This window comes from Scardinius erythrophthalmus, assembly GCF_964197995.2.
Source record: "Scardinius erythrophthalmus genome assembly, chromosome: 24".
Lineage (NCBI taxonomy): Eukaryota > Metazoa > Chordata > Actinopteri > Cypriniformes > Leuciscidae > Scardinius > Scardinius erythrophthalmus.
Genome location: NC_138244.1, coordinates 21218360 through 21233713, shown reverse-complemented (window position 1 = coordinate 21233713; position 15354 = coordinate 21218360). Strand labels below are relative to the sequence as shown.

Genomic DNA, 15354 nt, shown 5'->3' with positions numbered 1-15354 from the left:
CTCAAGTTTTTTTTTTTTTTTTTCTCTCTATATTTGGACATAGCATGTTACGATCACATTGAATAGAATATGTTATTCAGACAATTCAAAATAAATTAAATGTAAATTTAAACATAATTTTAAAGCTACCCATTTTAGAATAAGTCCATAAATGATATTTTAACTAAATTCATTAGGTTATATGATTTCCACAAGTTTGTGTAAAACCTGACGAGTTCACACGCTACTTATCACAAATTGTCTTAGTCTAAACTGACGCACAACTACACACAAACTTTCCTGATTTCACAATTTCCTCACACTCTGCACTCATCCCCTCCTTCACCCTTACCTCAGAAAAGCTGAAAGAAGTGAGCTCCCTGCTGGCGAAGACTGGCTGTAAAGTTCAGCAAACATACATTTCTGTTATAGTGACACCTGATCTGTTTAAATCTCCCATTGGTGGAGATTCTGTAGTGGGAAGGGTTAAAAAGGGAAGGTCCAGAACTTGGCCCAGGCACTGAATAAGGAGATGAATGAGGGTTTGAGGAAATGTAACAGAGGCGTAAGTTTGGAGGAGTGAGTCCAGACACTGTTGCTATATTTGCTGTGGTACTACGTAAGCACAATTAATACATTTTCTGAAAGGGACGAACGTGAGTGGGTTGAACTTAGCTTTTGGTGTTATTTTCAACATAATAGATAGATGCGTCGGATGAGGTTTTGGGGTGTGCCCCAGAGCTCGCTCCCAAGTCCACATATGTGTTACAAACACCTTACCTTTTTTCACTATAAATGTCTAGAGGTCACTAATATGCCAATACATTTTTTTTTGTAAATTATTTTAAATTGAATTCAATAAATTGGTGAAACTTAGTAGCCTATCTCTAAGCTCTGTTGGTAAAAGACATTCGTAGCCATTCCAGCCTGTCAACATTAATTAATGTGTAGAAAGATAAACATAAAAACAGGAAATGCTATAATAAATAGTTAGCAAATTACTAAATAATCATTAATTATAATAAATAAATTGTATATTCAAATTAGGGCTGTCAAATGTTAATGTAGCTAATTTTATTAAAAAAAAAAAAAATTGATAACACACACACACACACACACACACACACACACACACACACACACACACACTACCTGAAAATCTTAAAGCACCGTTTACAAGGTCACATGGGTCAAAAACAATGAAAACTAAAACTTTTTTTGCATATTAGCAGGGCAGGTAAAAATCTGAACCGGCCCCACTGGACCAGTAGAAAAAACCTTAGCGTTGAGCCCTGATATATTAAAGGCACAGAGATTAATTGGGTTAATGCGAATATTGTTTTAAGTTCACTTAAATTAAAAGTTGTTATATATTTTAAAGCCTATTAAATGTTACAATTGCACATTAAAAATCCATTTAATAGAGACATCAGTGTCAGTGCTGTGATACTGTGATACTACCCTTTATTTATAGTGTATAGTAAAAAGATACCATTAAACAAATATTTAGAATACACTGTATGTTGTTTCTGTGTTATTTTGGAGATTTAGTGTGAAAGTATTACAATATAAAATATATTAAAAACTTTAATATTTGGTGTGATTAATCACAATTAATTACAGAAAATTGTGCGATTTAGTCTTTTTTTATTTTTATTATTGATTGACAGCACTAATTTAAATATGAAACCGCTCACACCACTCTGCATGCAGAGGATTTGTGAATTTCAACAGTTAGTTGCATTCTGAAATGCACTGTTTAGAGTTTCATGTTGGAGAGACGCTAACAAGTCAGTCACAATGTTCTCTTATATTGTAAACAAGTGTAAATTTCAACTTCATCATTTATGTCAGAAGGATTGACGTCTGTCATGTAACACATGAGCTTACTGGTGTAATCAAATCAGTCTGGCTTTTTATTCCAACCCTTACTCCTTGCCAGAGGCTTCCGTTAATATTTGGTGTGTTCACGGGATTAAGTATCAACTTAAATTGAAGAAAAGTTCAAATTAAAAAGTTGAATCACACTTGGTGCTTGTTTGCACTACAACCTTTGCCAGTCAATATGAAATCTGAAAAATTTTGTTTCAAATATCTTAAGAAAGTGAAATGTCTTGCAAACGACAGTTCGCAGGGGTCTACTTTAAAGTCGACATCAACGGAATTTGCTATAGCTTTTTCTTCCTTATTGTGACGTATATCCGAGTGAAACAGCTTCTTGAACAAGAAAAAATAAATATAGGGCAGGACTTGATTTTGTTCATCAGGAATTGACTGGATGGTTGAATCGTTGTTTGCTGTTTCTCCAGTTTCATGGTGACCTTACAGAGTTGACCTGTAATAGCCCTTTAAAGGAAACTGCTTCTTCTTAACTGTAGGGGGTGCTGTGCTTATAGATGTGTAAATGAGGGTGTGCATCTGGTGTCATGGGGGAGGGGGGCACTTGGTAATATCTAAGGTGACCTGGATCCCCCCGCTTCGCTGACGGTTCCCTCTACACCGTCACCAGTCAGTGTGCATTCTGAGTAACGGGCTCAGGGTTTTATTTTTGGACTGCTATGGAGCCTGTGCCTTCCATTTGAAGGAAGGGGGAATAGTTGAACTCAACATGAGTCTCCCGTTCTGACAGTCCAAGCTGGGACAAGCAGGCAGCCGCCGGACACCCCTGAACAGCAGACACGCAGGTATAAAACCACAGCAAAACCGCTTGAATTTTTATTTCTGTCTTCTGGTTATTATTATATGAATACCTAGTGTGGAAGTGCATGCCATGTCTGTCCTTTGGGAAAAGGCATTAATAGCAGGCTAACTTTCTCTATCAGGGAGTGTAATATAACACTGTTACAATGAAATTAGTACTACCAATATTTGTTTCAATGCAACCATATTTTATGTCTAATTTATATATGTCCCTTTCATTAAAATATAGTTGCATAATTCAAGTATGTTTATGTTTACAGGGGACCTTGTCTGAAGTGTTTTCAACTGTCTTACAGTCATCTCTTGGTAAGTTTTTTAAGCACACACATACAAGTGTGCATATTGCCTTAGACCATATGTCTTTACATATACAATTCCTTTTTTTTTTTTTTTAAGAAGCAATTAGGCAGTGCATGATTTTACTGCTTTGCTATTCTCGCCCTTTCCTCTTTTGAACTTGCATCTTGGAAATTCTCCAAACTGCCCAGCCTACCAGGCCCTTAAAAGGATGACATCCTCTCATATGTGTCTCTCTGGGCTGGAGACTTCTTTTACAAGCTCTTACAGGTGGCCTACATTTGAACTGTTGGAAAAGATTGTGTCATACGGACACGAAATAAGTAAAAAAAAAAAAAAAAAAAAAAAAAAAAATATATATATATATATATATATATATATATATATATATATATATATATATATATATATATATATATATATTTTTTTTTTTTTTTTTTTAAGAATATTAGTAAAGAATATTTGCTCAGTTTTTGTATTTTGTAGTCAAATATCTAAACATTCTTTAAATAAGATAAATTTACTTATGAAGCAGAAAATATATATTGAATTAAGATAAATATTTTTTTAGTTAGTGACATTTATTTTTATGCTTAAGTTTTTTTCCATAAATGCTAATAAACCCATGGATTCATATACATTATACTATATTATTGCATAAATTAGCCAGGAGAGGATTCATGAATATATGTTTTTAATAGTCCAGTAATAATCAATAATGTATGAAAGAGCATAAAAACAGCTCTTTGATATATGATCTTAGGTTGTGCGTCAACAGACACCACTGAATCTGATTGGTGGTACATTTTCAGTGATTTATTATGTAATTTAATGTAGCTGTCCTACCTATGGCTAAAGCAGTGGCTGCCCCCTTGGCATTGGTTTACAGTGAGGGTGGAGAGTGGCACCACACTCTGTGACATAGAGCAGATTACTTGCTCATTTGCTTTCACCCTAAAATTAGGCCAAGGAGCCACCCTAGATTTGTGGTGGAAGTTTACTGCATGTGAATGTGTCATAAACTTGATTCCTACAAAATCAAAATTAAGAATCATACAAAATATCAAGTTTATTGAAAATAAAAAAAAAGTTAATGGACTATAAATCACATTCTTTTTTAACCATGATACCATTGGGTAGAAAAAAGTTCATAACTAAAACAGGATTATATTAATATTATAAATGGACTAATTCCAGTGTTTTCTTGAAACCCAAAAAGTGTAGTCAATTATGTGTTATGCAAAACGATGAACAATAGCAGAGAGGTAAGAAAATCAATGTCATATTTGTAATAAAATATAACACACCAAGGTGTAAAACAAAGATTGGTAATGACTTAAAAGGCATACGAATCAGATGCAGGAATTTGGAATATGTTTTTGGATTATTCTACTATTAATCTATTATTTTTGAAGTCTATATAAATGTAACAATGTGTCAGAGTATAAAAATAGCATAGAAAATCAATATAAAAACGTAGTTGACAAAAATCTTAACTATCTATTTGACGTTCACATTCAGTTCACACTCATACATTGGTAAAAGTGGACATAATATCAGCACATACTGCAGAAAAATACTGAGGGAAAAAAAGAATTCAGAGAATGTTTTTTTTTTTTTTTTGCTTTTTAAATGGTATATATGACAAATAGATTTTAAGAAAACATTAGAACATCAGAACATTAAAAAATGATCATCAAAAATCAAAGACAGATAAGCATATACATACATTGTAATACATTGTATACATACATTGCAATTGTTTCTTCCTTATGTTGTTTTTTAGGTATATATATATATATATATATATATATATATATATATAAATATTAGGGGTGGGAAATTTGATTCACATATGAATCGCAATTCTATCTTCTGCCGATTCGGGTCGATTCACAAATAAAAAAAATCCATATTCTAGAGTGTTACATTACTTTAACTTCGCTGTACTACTTAAAGCTATTGAAACATTTAGGGCCCTATTTTAACGATCTGAAGCGCAAGTATCAAACGTGAAAACTTTGTAACTTTGTGGGTGGATCTCGGAAAATGTAAAATGGGTTGGTCTGAAGTAGCTTCATTATTCATAGGTGTGGTTTGGGCGTAATGTGAAATAAACCAATCAGAGTGACATCTCACATTCCCTTTAAAAGCAGGCGCGCTTGTTCCATGGCGGATTGCTATTATAAAGGTGGATTTGCCACGCGCATGCCAGGAGCGGTTCACAGCCGAGGAGACCGACGTTCTCGTCAGGGCCATAAAAGACAGAGAAGTGACATTGAGGATGGGAGAAACGTTACCCAAATTAGCTTCGGTTAAACAGGCGTATAATAATTTGGGTAAATGTGTAAGCTAGATTTATGCCTATTTTTTCACATCTTCATGGACACAACAATGATTTCCCTCGTGTGTTAATATTTTTCCTTGTAATAATGTATGATTTGCAAAAATGAAAACTGCTGCTTCTGTGTAGATGAGAGAATCAAAGTTTATGCACGTTGTGCACACGATACATTATGGCCAATGCGCCCTTAAAATAGCATCTGAATAACATGCGCAACGCGCCACTGACTTTAGACTAGGTTTTTCCTGGTCAGTGGCGGAATTGTTTTCTAAACCTGCAAAATAGCACCAGGGAATGTTTGTGCCGGAACACGCCTCCTCTTTTCGCTGCACCGCCCCCGGGAGCGCAAGTTCATTCCCTACTGACGTGCGTCCGTGGAGGGAAAAGTTCGCTGTGCGCGGTTGCAAAATAGGAATGATACATGCATCGGTGTACAAAGTCAATTGCGCTGGAAGCAAGATAGGGCCCTTAGAGTGTTATTAATTACAATAAGCCGCGAAAAATTACTCAATGTGGCGCTCAGATGCTGCCTCTCAGATGCATGCAATCTCGAAATCAGTTCTCTTTCACAGCTTATTGCGCTTGAATGGTAAAATACACACACAATTATGTCAAAATGCACATTGTGTGGAGTATTCACATAAACACAATCTGTTATGTCCTACATGTACATAGACAGTTGAAAGGAAATCGGATTTGTAACAGTATATTTTATCCGTGCATTTGTTCTTTGAGGGACAGCAACCTAATAAACTGTTGCCATACGTTTATTAATAAAAAAAAACAAAAAACAAATCACTGCTTTTGACTGAATCTCTTTTTCTTCTAGACCTATTAAACTGTCTACTGCAGTCAAATAAGCAAAGTAATACAAAACCGTAAACTGCAATCAAATCTACATCGAATCGAAATTTGATTTAAAATCAAGAATCGATTTGAATCGAATCGTTTGTAACCAAAATATTCCCACCCCATAATATATATATATATATATATATATATATATATATATATATATATATATATATATATATATATATATATATATATATATATATATATATTAGTACAGTAGGTGTGTGTGTGTTAATGTATATATGTTCTTGGTGAATCTGGAAAGATGCCATTGCTGAATTAAATTCCTCATAAGTCATCTCTGGATAATTCATCTGAAAGAAAAAGAAAACAACAGTATTAGTGAACAATGAAGCTTTTTTGCCGATTTATTTTAAAATTTTCTATTTTTGGAATGGTTTGCACTTTGTTACCATTATTAGCAAAAACAACCATTATTGTCATGTTCAAAGTACACAATATCTATTATTTGTTTCAGGGGGTTGACGTATTTATGGCTGCCAATATCGCCAATGCTGCCCAGGCTGGCCTGCTATCCCAGCAGTACCCACCACCTTTGCATCCCAAACCTGGGAAAGAAAATGTCCGGCTCCAGAAACTACTCAAGAAGACAGCCAAGAAAAAAGCTGCTGCCCAGGCCTTACAACCATCGGCCCCCTTCCGCTCAAGCCTCTCTCCAGTAAATGAAGCAAGCCCTGACCTGGAGCACAGTGATCACTCAACTCCTCCTAAAACTCCAGAGGCACCTTTCTATATTGGCACGGTACATCCACGCTTTAACGTCCGACCACTGTATCAGCATGTTGCGTCCCCTTATCCTCATCACAGAGGATTCGCATATGGCAAGACAACAAGGTTTTCACCACAACCAAATGTGGCTCTGGGCCATAACACTCCCCAACACCTAGCTCCAGCATTTCCATACACAGCCTCACCAATACCAGGACTTGACACACATGCTACGGCTCCAATCACTATTCTGCATACTGCACAAAGATCGGAAGTCAGCTCAACTCTTACCACCCATGTAATTACCTCTAAAACTCCAAGCCCTCAGCCAACTGTTTTGAATGTTTCTAGAACAACAAAACCATTGTTTGAAGTTCCTCAGATCACCAATTATATGGCAAAGTCAGCAGGTTTGATAACACCTTATGCATCACCAAAAAGGAGTAAAACACCTACTGCAGAGTTAATGAGAGGCCCAACACCAACATTTGAGGTTAGAAGGATAGTGACACCAACAGCGGAAATAAGAGACAGAACACCAACCAGAGAGATCAGAAGGGTTGCAACACCAACGCTTGAAATCAAGAGGATTACCCCAACTTCAGAAATTAAGAAAACCCAAACTCCAACTTCTGAAATCAAGAAAGAGACAATTCCATCTTCTGAAATGAAGAGGGTCAGTACTCCTGCTTCAGAGATTAAACAAAATGCAACACCGACACTCGAGACAAAACAAGGTACAACACTCGAGATAAAGGGGGTTGTAACACCAACTAGAGTAAAAACACCAACATATGACTTAACCTCAACAAAAACATTTTCAGGGCGACCCAAGACACCCTCGGGTACTGTGTCACGTGTTAGAGTATCTGTGATTGAGATTTCAAGACCAAATCCACTTTTATTTGCTGTTTCTCCTGTGCACATGGAGGGCAGAAGATCCAAAACGCCAACTTCAAGCTTGGTTGGTCCACATGATGAAATTCAAAAAATTTCAAATCAGGTGAATAACACCAATCATTCAGGAATATTCCAAAATGGGGACATAGATGTCAAATCAACTGAACTCTTAAAAGAAAAACTAGATATTGCCACTTCAGAAAACCTATCAAAAGTCGAGTCATCAAAGCCAAAGACTCAAATACAGGAAAGCCCAAACCTTAATGCAAATCAACATCCAAAGCCTGAAACCCCAACAGCACCCAATGTTGAACTTGCACAGCCTGGTTTGTCTTCAGTTGGCAATCAAAGACCGTTATTTAGAGTCCCTCCATTTGCAGGTCAAAGACCCAAAACACCAACTGCACCTAAATCCCAACCAACATATTATGGATTGACTCCCGCTGAATATGTTGCCCATGGAGGAATAAAGAGTTACTCGCCCAGTTTTAGCATTTCTACACCAACTGTACTATCAAGTGTAGAGGCAACTCATCTTCCAAAACAAGAACCAGTAGTACCTCAACCTGATGAAAATGTGACCATGACAAATGGCAAGTCTAAGGTAAAGCTTAAAGAGCAAGGTAAAGTCCAGCCACCTCAGTCTGTTGATGTTAAAGATGAAACCGCTATGGTAGCTCCACCTCCAGAAGTTCCAAAGGCAGCATCTAAACCAGAAGCTAACTCTGTAGAGGATGTTCCCAAGCAACCTGTGCCAAAAATTCCTGAAGTTAAAATTCCAACCATTGTGGTATCTGTAGCTGACACACCACCATCAGAAGCAAAAGCAGAGGCTATTAGTACTGTGATGCCAAGAGTCAGAACTCCAACCTATGGATCTCCCAGACTTTCCCAAATGAAACCAACCCCTCCAACTGCACAGGAAACTTCGAAACCTGAAAGTAAGGCTGTGCCATTGCCTGACCTAGACATGGGAAAGCCAGCTCTTCCAAAGTTGTCGAAAAGTAAAGTTTATGCTGAAACAGCCAAAGTGCAAGAGAAGCCAACTGAGGCAAAAATATCTCTGTTAGAGAGAATTAAGAAGCAGAATCTTGCATCTGCTTCTTCTGAAAAACCTCCTGAAAATGGAGAGGTTAAAGATGTGGTTAAGCCTCTGGCTAAACCAAAAGAAGACCAAAAGCACCTTGAAACAAAGGACACTGAACATGTAAAGGTTGAAAGAGGGGAGACAAAAGCTAGTCCCCAACAAGTGATCAAGGCTACAGTGGAAAAGAAGGAGGAGGGTGAAGGCTCTTCCCTATCTGCAGAACCTCTCTTGAAGGTGATGCAGAAACCAAAAGGCATGAAGTCAAAACTCAGTGGCTGGTCTCGCCTTAAAAAACACATGGTGGTCGAAGCAGAGGAACCCAAGTTTCCAGAGGCGGAGCCTGGGTCAAAGAAAGATGTCCAGGCCAGCGCTGATCAAAATACAAGTGAAATGCAAAAAAAGTCTGAAGACGAAGATAAGCTTAGTGAGAGCCAAGACAGTAAAGACTCCCCTAGGGCAGCAAAGATGTGGGATGCTGTCCTCTTCCAAATGTTCTCCACCGAAGAGAACATAATACAACAAATTGAATCCAATAAAACTGAGGAGCAAAAGAAGATGGAGGCAGGACAGAAGACGGCAAAAGAGATTCCCTCATTTGCGCAGCGTTTGCCAGTTCTCCTGTACAGCCCGCGGTTTGATGCCAGAAGACTAAGAGAGGCAGCTTCTCGACCAGCAACAAAGATTGCAACAGTTTTTGAAATGGGACTCATAGGCCGCAAAAATAAAGACGAAGAACCAAAAGACTTTAATAGAACAGCCAAAGGCTTCAGTACTTAATAAACCACTGACATCTAACTGGATAGCATATAAATAATAGGCAAGGATGTTGTTAGCTGTCATTGCAATTGTAGAGTTCTGTTTATTATCTCACACAATTCTTTCCCTAAAACTTTTAATTTTATAACTTTATAACAGGTCAGTTTGTTATTAAACTAAATGACTCTGTCAAATGCACAATAACCATTTTGCAGTACTAAAGTAATTGCCCACTTGTCAGTTGGCATTAGCCATTTAAGTTAATAAGAATAATGAATAAAGAAAATAAAAAAAACTTATCTTTTTGAAAGTTTTAAATTAGTTTTTTCCTTAAGACTTTCAAAAGTTATCTTGACATTTTTATAAGCATGTCAAATATGGTCATATTTTAATAATACGTGCATCCCTGAACATCTTTGTCAAAAAAAAAACAAAAAAACATTTTGAATTGAAAAAAAAAAAAAAAAAAAAAAATGACTCCAGCCTGCCACAAGACACAAAATCTAAGAAAATCAAGAAAGTGTTTTTGGGTATACAAATATGAAATATATGCAGCTTTTAGTCATCTAAAAATATTAAGTTATCTTACGGCATTCTTTTTTTAACATTACAATAAAAAGCACCACACCTTTTTCATAGCAAAGTTTGTTTACAGCCAAATATAGCTTAATGAAGGATAACATTTATAGTAAACAGCATAAAAAGTATTGTATATATACATATATACATACATACATACATACATACATGCATACATACATACATTTTTTAATTCTTCTTGTCGATCTTTAAAGATAACATGGTGTCAAGGCCAAGGGACAAATTGTTATTGTATGTTTTTTTTTAAGGTGTATGAACAATTGAGTGTAAGTTTTAGGTGGATGAGCAAAGTGGAACTGGTTAACAGTGGAAGAAAGAATTAAGAGATAGCATAAGAGAGATGTAAACAGTAAGTATGCTAAGTTTGGGAATTTGTTCTGAGCCTTATTAGTACTGAAAGCAAGGCATGGAGCCTTGCCATATCACCCTGTAGCCCAAGACTGGTTGCCCACTGAAGCTAAGCAGGGCTGAGCCTGGTCAGTACCTGGATGGGAGACCTCCTGAGAAAAACCAGGTTGCTGCTGGAAGAGGTGTTAGTGAGGCCAGCAGGGGGTGCTCACCCTGTGGTCTGTGTGGGTCCTAATGCCCCAGTATAGTGACGGGGAAACTATACTGCCAAAAGAGCACCGTCCTTCGGATGAGACGTTAAACCGAGGTCCTGACTCTCTGTGGTCATTAAAAATCCCAGGATGTCTTTCGAAAGAGTAGGGGTGTAACCCCGGCATCCTGGCCAAATTTGCCCAGTGGCCTCTGTCCATCATGGCCTCCTAATCCTCCCCATATATACTGATTGGCTTCATCACTGTCTCCTCTCCACCAGTAAGCTGGTGTGTGGTGGGCGTTCTGGCGCAATATGGCTGCCGTCGCATCATCCAGGTGGATGCTGCACATTGGTGGTGGTTGAGGAGATTCCCCCTTCTATGTAAAGCGCTTTGAGTGTCGAGAAAAGCGCTATATAAATGTAATGAATTATTATTATTATTATTATTATGGTGCACTCCGATTGCATACTTGGTGCTCAATGTTGACAAATAGCTTTCACTGATGGAGCCCTAAAATGGGCTTTACAAACGTTAAATATAAATGCTCTTGTTTTTTCATGTGATTAGATGAATAACAGTGAATTCTGATTGTCAACTCATGCATGTTCTCATTTCAGGCTTAGGTAATGTTAAGTTGTAGGCTTGGCCTTTTTTGCATGTTTGTCTTTTGTTGCAGAAACCGTCAGACTGAGAATATTTTCTCTTTACTGACAGTGATGTGTATAATGCTTTGCATTCTAAGCAGCACTGTACTAGATTTAATGTTATTTTATATTTTTTTCTAATAAAATACCTGTTTTAAGAGATTATATTATTATTATTCTTTTGTATCACGTCACTTTTATGGCACTAGCCATTGAATGAAAACATTTGCATTGTGTTAGCAGCTTACTGTGATTTGTTTGAGATGCAAGTGTCAAATATACAGTATGATCAAACAGTCATGAAAACCCTGCAGATTGCAAGGTTAAAATAAGTCTTCTTAAGTATTTATGTTATATGTACTGTCAGGCTTCGCAGATGTTTACTGTAAGATATGAACCCGACTGTAATGCCACAACATAAGTAACCGTATTAATTCTAATGCCTGATCTGTGGTCAGTGATTTCTGATATGTAAGGATTCATGTACAGGCAGACATTCTTTGTCTCATAATCATTATTTTTTTTTTTGCTGTTTATGCATCTGTAATAGTATGGAAGCTTGTTTCCGCCACTGAATAATAAATAAATAATAATAATTGTGACTTTTTATCTCACAACTGTGAGTTTACATCTCGCAATTCTGACTTTATTTCTCAGAATTGCGAGATATAAAGACAGAATTGCGTGAAATAAAGTCGCAATTGCGTGTTATAAAGTCAGAATTGCAAGATATAAAGTCAGAATTGCGTGTTATAAAGTCAGAATTCTGACTTTTTTTCTCGCAATTGCGACTTTATATCACGCAATTCTGACTTTATAACACATAATTGCGAGTTTATATCTCGCAATTCTGACTTAATTCTGTCAGAATTCTGTCAGAGATATAAACTCACAATTGTGAGATATAAAGTCCAATTCTAAGGGGGAAAAAGACGGACTTTTTTTTTTTTTTTTACCTCAGAATAGTTTATATCTGACTTTATAACACGCAATTGCTACTTTATATCATGCAAATCTGACTTTATTTCTCAGAATTGCGACTTTATATCTCGCAATTACGACTTTATTTCTCAGAATTGCGACTTTATTTCTCACAATTCTGACTTCATATCTCGCAATTCTGAGAAAAAAAGTCACAATTATGAGATAAAAAGTCGCAATTATTATTATTTATTTATTATTCAGTGGTGGAAACAAGCTTCCATAGTAATAGTGACTAAATGGTCAACTTCACATTATTTGAGTATTTGTGAATCTCTTATTTACATCATGTTTGCACTGTTGGTTATGATGAAAGCATTCATTACGAGTGCAGAAATTGAGTTGTAATGACAAGATCACTGCATGCATGCTTTCAACAGACATGTCTGCCATCGGCTACAATGCTCATTGCTGCAACCTTTCATGCGATGGCAGTAGATCGTCTATATATAACACTATAATTAACACTTTTCATGATTAATTCATCTCCACATCTGTAACAGTAAAAACGTAAATGTTTTCGAGAGAGTTCCAGATGTACAACCCCAATTCTAAAAAAGTTGGGACGTTGTGTAAAATGTAGATAAAAACAGAATGCAATGATTTGCAAATATCATAAACCCATATGTTATTCACAATAGAACATAGAAAACATCAAGTGTTTAAACTGAGGAAATTTACCATTTAAAAAAAAAAAAAAAAAAAGGTAATTTTGAATTTGATGGCCATAACATGTTTCAAAAAAGTTGGGACGGGGGCAACAAAAGGCTGGAAAAGTAAGTTTTACTAAAAAGAAACAGCTGGGGGGAACATTTAGCAACTAATAAGGTTAATTGCAACAGGTCAGTAACATGATTGGGTATAAAAAGAGTATCTAGAGACTTTTCTCAGAAGTAAACAACATTTATCTCCCAAAACTCCATGCAACTGGTCTCCTCAGTTCCCAGACGTACTGTTGTAAAAAGAAGAGTGGTTGGTACACAGTGGTAAACATGGCCCTGTCCCAACTTATGGCCAACAAATTCAAAATTACCTTATTTTATCCTTAAAATTTGACATTTCCTCAGTTTAAACATTTTGTTTATGTTCTATTGTGAATACAATATGGGTTTATGCAATTTTCAAATTGCATGTTGTTTTTATTTAAATTTTACTTTTTTGGAATTGGGATTGTACTTATTTAATATGCAAAATGCTTGCCAATCATAGCAGTGGGCATTTACATTGATGTCTCACAGCAGATACGCTCCTTCCAACAGAGCGTTCAAATTAAAGGACTAAAGTCAGGGTAGAAAAATTGCCTTTTATTTCTAAATTATGACAATTTTGCTGTAAAAATCATACTAACATTATAAGCGCACCTCAGGAAACATGAAATAATAAAAAAATTCATGACCCATTTAAACGTTCTCACAAGGAGTAATTTTCAACAAAGTTGTGCTTTTAATTTCAAAAAGCTTTCAAATTTGAGATTTATTATGTAAAATAGTAGAATGTGTCTCACTTGGTTTTCCACTTGGGTAGACACTGTAATGATCACCTTCAGTGGGAATCTTGTTGTATTTGCCATGGCCTGTCACAACAAACTTGTATCGTTTACCTGAGGAGGAGCCCTAAAAATATAAAAGGTGATTAAAATAAATATTAGAGAAGGGTATTAAGCAAGTGGCTCATTCTCAACCTATTTTTATGATTTTGAGGTTTATCAGTAAAAGATTCTTTGAATATTTACCTTTCCTCCCAGTCCTGGCTTCTCTGCCGCAGAACCTTCTCCAATAATTTCCCACATGTTCTTTTTCTGCAGAACATCTCCAGGTCTAAGATCCTGTGAATGAACATTAGAAGGAACAATAAACATGGCTGAGAATGACTTTATTCTCCTAATTCTGCTGTTTTATTCCTCGCTATAGCACCCTTTTATTGAATAGTTCACCTGAAATTTTAAGACGTTGTTCACTAAATGAATGACTAGATCATTTATTGAGCTGAACTCAAGAATGTCTCTGTAACCCTAGCTCCCTGAGAAGGAGGGGAAAAGAGGGGATGCTACACAATGATAAATATGACCCTGTCCCAACTTTTTTGAGACATATTACTGGCATCAAATTCAAAATGACCTTATTTTTTTCCTTTAAATGGTACATATCTACAGTTTAAACATTTGCTATGTTTTCTATGTTCTATTGTGAATAACATACTGTATGGGTAACGTCTACTTTCGAGGGAACTCTACGCATGCGTCAGAATGTTGGCCCTGTCCCAACAGAATGTTGATGCTTTTAGAACAATAATACCCTCTGTGCCATACTGACAAAATGCATGTCATAGTGTGAATCATGACGACCACAGCCTAGGACATAAACACCTGAAACCCTGGTGTAGAGTCTTGATCCAGGCTGTAAAATCTGATGAATGTGTGTGGAGAGGCCCAGCCTGCTGCATCATACACTTGGAGAGAAACTCCTGACAGTAAAGCCTAAGATGCTGCCTTACTCCTAATAGAATAGGCACTCACAACTAGAGGCAACGGAAGATCATGGGCCTCATAAACCATAGAGATAGCCTCAACAGCCAATTTGCTTATTCTCCGCTTGGACATCAAGGAACCTCATCTGGGTAAAACGGCAGATAACAGCTCTTCAGTCTTAAGCCGCTGAGCAGACTGGTGGATGTAACACTCAAGAGCCCTAACACGGGAAAGCACATTAAGCTTCTCTTGGTCTGAAATGGAGGATGTTGAAAGGCCTGCAAGACTACTGAGTGTGCTACGTTAGTTGGAACTTTAGGGACGTAGCCTGGTCTAGGGTGAGGGATTGCTTTAACCCTACCAGGAGCAAACTCTAGGAAGGAGGAGGCAACAGAGATGTAAAAGCATGTAAGAAAGCCATTTTAAGTGTAAGAAACTTCTCTGAATTAGTTCCAATTTAAAGGGTGCCTGGG

At 36.7% G+C, this 15354-nt stretch overlaps 2 protein-coding genes across 3 annotated transcripts in view; one reads left to right on the top strand and one right to left on the bottom strand.

Annotated features, from left to right (window-relative positions):
* Positions 1–2365: 2365 nt before the first annotated feature.
* Positions 2366–9946, top strand: prr33 (proline rich 33). The gene is made up of 3 exons (XM_081356630.1): positions 2366–2663; positions 2940–2985; positions 6654–9946. The coding sequence occupies exon 3, from the start codon at positions 6669–6671 to the stop codon at positions 9666–9668; it is 3000 nt and encodes a 999-aa protein (XP_081212756.1). The 5' UTR covers positions 2366–2663; positions 2940–2985; positions 6654–6668; the 3' UTR covers positions 9669–9946.
* The window catches only part of lsp1a (lymphocyte specific protein 1 a), a 40029-nt gene continuing 31051 nt past the window's right edge, over positions 6377–15354 (bottom strand). Inside the window, exons 11-13 of one of the 2 annotated variants that reach the window (XM_081356632.1) lie at positions 14147–14239; positions 13919–14027; positions 6377–6489 (exon numbers count right to left, since the gene is read on the bottom strand). In XM_081356632.1, coding sequence (XP_081212758.1) covers positions 6464–6489; positions 13919–14027; positions 14147–14239 — 228 coding nt within the window. In that variant the 3' untranslated portion in view covers positions 6377–6463. Of the gene's footprint in view, positions 6490–11737; positions 14028–14146; positions 14240–15354 lie in introns of those variants that run through there. The other variant, XM_081356631.1, reaches the window with a different exon arrangement.